The 5,335-nt window shown below is 34.6% G+C and overlaps 1 protein-coding gene across 2 annotated transcripts; it reads left to right on the top strand.

Annotated features, from left to right (window-relative positions):
* Positions 1-540: 540 nt before the first annotated feature.
* Positions 541-4,081, top strand: LOC141675050 (zinc transporter 4, chloroplastic-like). Of its 2 annotated transcripts, none has more exons than XM_074481757.1 (4): positions 541-836; positions 936-1,005; positions 2,036-2,742; positions 3,566-4,081. In XM_074481757.1, the coding sequence occupies exons 1-4, from the start codon at positions 822-824 to the stop codon at positions 4,019-4,021; spliced, it is 1,248 nt and encodes a 415-aa protein (XP_074337858.1). In that variant the 5' UTR covers positions 541-821; the 3' UTR covers positions 4,022-4,081. The 2 variants fall into 2 exon arrangements, with proteins under 2 accessions (XP_074337858.1, XP_074337859.1); XM_074481758.1 differs by having other exon boundaries at positions 1,926-2,742.
* Positions 4,082-5,335: the final 1,254 nt, after the last annotated feature.

The following is a 5,335-nucleotide window of genomic DNA, read 5'->3' as shown; positions in this document are numbered from 1 at the left end:
ATTTGGGGCCTTTATTCCCAAGTTAAGAAGTAACAGACTCACAGAAGCCTTATTTTGACTACTATGGTAAAAAAAATTATTATATATATATATTTAATAATGTATTATTTATAAAATTATATAAATAGAAAATTAAATATGTATTTATATGTATTATAAACGGTTCAGGTTTTTCGTTTCGGTTTTTAGAGTAAAACCGTAACTGTTACCAAACCGTTCCGTCAGTTCGGTTCGGTTACGATTTTTTCCGGTTTCTGTCGGTTTCGGTTTTTTTCGGTTTGATTTTTCGGTCCGGTTTCGATTTTTCGGTTTTTGTTTGCTCACCCCTACTTGCAAGATTACTTTAATACTTGACTGGTACTTAATATTTGCAGGTTTAGAGATAAGGGATATAGTAGTAATTACTGATTACTGCATGAAGCAAATTTTTACTGCACCGCCCAGAATGATGAATGTGTCGACATTATAACAACCATACTACAAACTAAAACCGCAACATGTAATGCTTGTATCATTCATCCAAACTCTTCCCACCCTTGAATAATGTCGACATTTTTTATCATTTCTCCTTCTCTCTCTGCACATACATACACATTACATGTACATTTCAACACAAAAACAATCCAAATCCTAACAAACTATAGGAATCTATCCTGCCCAGCACATCTGCGTGCTGCAGGATAAAACGTCCCATATAGTCATTTTTATATCACAATGTGTCATCATCCTCTTCTTGATTTTTTCATGTTTATAGAGATTTGTGTCATATTTTAAGATTCTGTTGATTACCCACATCAAGATTTGATCAAATATTAACACCCATGTCATTTATTGAGGTACTCTTCCCAATATAGAAATTTGATTTTTTAAGTAATGTTGGTGTATTTAAAGGTTCTTGAATTGTGCGGGCTTAGTTTTTGTTTGTGTTTTTGCAGGAATTAGCACCTGGGCTTTGGCTTGGGGAACTTAGTGGCATAATCACACGACACACTCGATCTTTTTCTGGTGATTTTACTCTTCATTTTGTGATGTTAGAGTTTTTTAATATGCGTATTTTTTCGAAAGTGGACTCCTAATTTGAAACAGAGGGAGTATGATTTAAATTTTTATGTCTTGCGTTTATTTGGAAAATGGAGCATATTTTAGGTTATTACACAGTGATTGATTGATGCTTGAATCTTGATTAGTGCTTTCATGTTTATATTTTTGCACTTTTCTAGTAGTCAGCTTATCATTTCAAGTCAACAACTTATCACCACACCACTTCTGTTATCATTACCGCTTTTCCAAATGTGTAGCAGACTAGTTGTTTTAGAGAGATAGACCAGTCATTGTAAGAGGTAACAAACTTCTGTCTGTAAAAGCTTGTTTTGCTGTTTTAATGGCCGTTTAACAACTCAAGATGGTATTAGAGCTTCGCTGAAATCGTTTGCTCATTATCTTTTGATTTGTGAATAAACGATCTGTGAGTGTACTTTGTTTTTTACGAGTATTATACAGTTTTGCTGTTGAAGTCTAGTGTTTTCTCTATCAGTCGTTATGTTTTGTTTCGTTTATCACTGCAATTCTACTTTCGTTATAATCTCTCTCGATCTCTCTGGATATGTTGTACAGCTTTGTTTACTCGATTTTAGTAAGGTTCTGCAATTTTGTTAGGTGCTGTGTCATATAGTCATAGTTCATTGTATATGGGAGGTATGAAATTGGAGAATTTAGGGAAATGTTTTTTTTGTGTAATTTAGCATTTTTCTTTCGTTTTTTTGCCAGTTGCACACACATTGTTGTATACTGCTAGGGCATGTTATTGTTCTAGATAATTTCCACTTACTAATTTATCTTATAGGTTTCGAGTTTTACCATAATTTGCAATTTTTGCACATTGGTTTCTAGAGCCGGTAATTCTTTGATTTGTAAACACTCTGCAGTCTGCATACTTAATTGCAACCAAGGTATCAAAGTATGAAGTATCTCTGTGTCATGGGTTACAGAGTGATTTGTTTTGTAACTTTTTATTGGCGCTGTGCGTCTACAAAAGACTCTTTGGTGCAGAAAGTTTCTGAATCAATGTCGACAGCTACTTGTGGCGGCACTGGTAATGAAATTGATACTTGTCGTGACGAGAAAGCAGCTCTGTTCCTCAAATTGCTGGCTATAGCTGTCATCCTTCTTTTTGGAGTTTGTGGTGTGGCAATGCCATTGATTGGCAAGAAACGTCGTATTCTGCGTACAGACTCGAATTTGTTTTTTGCCGCCAAGGCTTTTGCTGCAGGTGTCATATTAGCAACGGGATTTGTACACATGTTACCGGATGCCACAGAGGCCCTAACTGATGAATGTCTGCCGACAAACCCCTGGTCAAAGTTCCCATTCTCAGGATTTTTTGCAATGTTTTCTGCTCTCATTACCCTGGTTGTTGACTTTGTTGCAACTCAATATTATGAGCGGAAGCAAGAGAAACAGATTCCAGCTACCGGTGTGGATTCTGTCAATCTAGTATCTGGATCAGGGGTTGTGGCTGCAGAGATTAATGAGAATGGTGGAAAAGTCTTTGGTGAAGAGGATGGAGGAGGAATGCACATTGTGGGCATGCATGCTCATGCTGCTCATCATAGTCATAATCATTCACATGGACAAGAGGCTTGCGATGGGAAGATTAAAGACTACACTAATTCACACTCCCACTCGCATGGATTTGATGGTGGGAATGTGGAGAGTAGCATCAGGCATGTTGTTGTTTCACAGGTAATTCTCTCATGTTGTTTCTTCTTTGACTTTGGTTTTCCCTTTGCCATCTTGTTGGAGCAAGGGACACTTGCATCACTCTTGCTATTGTTTTTCTAGTAACTTAAAGAGCCTACAGGAAAGTAATTTGCATTTATTTGTTGCGTAAATAAAGTTTTGGCACTTGGCAGCAGCAGCTCATTATTCTGATGTTAAAATTCGATCAAATATAATAATATGTGACTAAGATATTTGATATTTGATGGTACTAAATTATGGAATCATAAAAATTAGGGTAAGTTTCTGTCAATATAAATCTAGACTTGTTAGGATAAAGAATAGCGCGTGTGACTAATTTGGCAGGCAACATTGTCAATTGAAATGATAATCATCTTACATAATTATTGACCGTTACAGATTAATTATTGTTTACATAGCCCTAAGTAATTTTTGTCAAACAGTTAAGTTATAACTAGCCTAGTTATATATCTTGACCAAATAATTAGAAAGATAGTTACCACTTACCAGTGTTGAGCCTATGCTTTGTTTTTAAGTATAATTGTATCCTTTTTTCTGTATTTGAAGTTCAAGTCCTTTATTTGCCTCTTGCCGGTTTATGTTTGCAATAGAATCACTTATTTTAAGTTGTCTACGGAAGATTGAAGAATGTACATATAGCACTACTAGGTTCCAGATTCGACAAGGACAAAGTTAAGTGTAATGAAAAATATTCCAAATTTATTTTTCCAGTTGAGAGTAACAGGTACTCAGAACTTTTTCATGGACTTTTTGTGGTGACTGAAATATCTGGCATTTATTGAGATTATTGCTATGATCTTTACAGGTTTTGGAACTTGGAATTGTTTCACACTCAATCATCATTGGACTTTCACTAGGAGTTTCACAAAGCCCATGTACCATAAAACCCTTGATTGGTGCATTAGCATTCCACCAGTTCTTCGAAGGGTTTGCACTTGGAGGCTGCATTTCTCAGGCTCAGTTTAGCACCTTCCACAGCACAATGATGGCATGCTTCTTTGCGATAACAACACCTGTGGGTATTGCTGCGGGGACTGGTCTAGCATCGTTTTACAACCCCAACAGTCCAAGAGCATTGGTTGTAGAAGGCATCTTCGATTCTGTATCTGCCGGTATATTAATCTACATGTCTTTAGTAGATCTCATTGCAGCGGATTTCTTGAGTAAAAGAATGAGCTGCAATGTCAGACTCCAAGTTGCATCTTATTTTGCACTTTTCCTTGGAGCTGGTCTAATGTCATGTCTTGCACTTTGGGCTTAAGAAGACTTCTATGATCTTTCATTGCATAATTACAGATATATCTTTCTTCTGAGTACTTCAGTTCTGAGTAGTTTCTTTTTAGCTTTTTAATGTGGAGATGAAAATAGTTGTCTACTTATCCCCCAAACTTAAGGTAAAGTAGTTGCTAGACTGAAATGTAATTCGTAAACATGTGATTTTTATTTTCTGTGTATTGGTGACCAAAACAAAACGCTGACATTGCATGGTTAATTGACTACTTAAAATTACTTAAAATTTAATGATTTTTTGATAAAAAAATTAGTCATATACTCATGTCGATCAGTTTTACTGTAAGTTAAAGCTGAAAGTTGACAGAGTTTTACACGTATATAATTTGATTACTTAATTTTGGTATTTCTAAAAAAATTAATATCAATTGATCATTTGATGTAATGTTCAAAAAATATATGAATAGCCAAGTGGAGAAGTTCAAAAATATATAAATCGGCAAAGTGGAGAAGTGTTGAATCGGCAGAGGAACTCTCTTATGCATCTGATAACTAGTACAACTAATTTGCTCAAGTTTAACTCTCTTTTTTCACGTACAACTAATTACCAACCAAATTTGATACAACAATAGTAACTCTCAATCGAACTGTATTAAAAGAAATTTATAAGAACAGTGCTGATACGCAAATTGGGTATCACAAAATAATTCTCAAAATAATTTTTAATCCACAAATAATGTGGTGTATTTAATGCGACAAAATTATTGATTTTTAATCCTCAGATGATGTGGTAATTGGTATACATCATGTCATAAAGTAAACTATTTAAATTCTTAGGGTTTATATGAAAATGCGAAAGTTCATCTTATTTAACTAGGTCAACTCATCGAAATATATCATAAAAAATTTGAGATTCTATAATTTTTTAATTTGAAAATATATACAACAATCCGGTCAAATCCTGAACTTTTTCCGAAAATGGGGTCAAATCTCGATTTTCATTGAAAAATAAGACGAAGTCTACGCGCCCAAATGCAGCAAATTTGAGTGGTGTACAAACTCACGACAAATAAAAAAGATCATGATTTGTAGGTGCAATTACTAATACTCCATCCGTCCTTTTCATTTCTTTACGGTCTTCTTTTTGGGATGTCCCATTCATTTCTTTACATTTCAAAACTTACCAAAAATAGTTAACGACTCCCATTATTTTCCCACTTTTCCTTCATTTTCACACTACTTTTACCCCACTATCTCCCTTTTATATATTAAAAATTAATGGGTCTCAATACTTCACCTACTTTTTTTTCTCTTTTTCACAACTTTATAAATATTTCTTAAACTC

The sequence above is a fragment of the Apium graveolens genome, chromosome 7 (assembly GCF_009905375.1).
Source record: "Apium graveolens cultivar Ventura chromosome 7, ASM990537v1, whole genome shotgun sequence".
In the NCBI taxonomy this organism is placed as follows: Eukaryota; Viridiplantae; Streptophyta; class Magnoliopsida; order Apiales; family Apiaceae; genus Apium; species Apium graveolens.
Note: the sequence above shows the minus strand (reverse complement) of the source record. Positions and strands in the feature narration are given on the sequence as shown.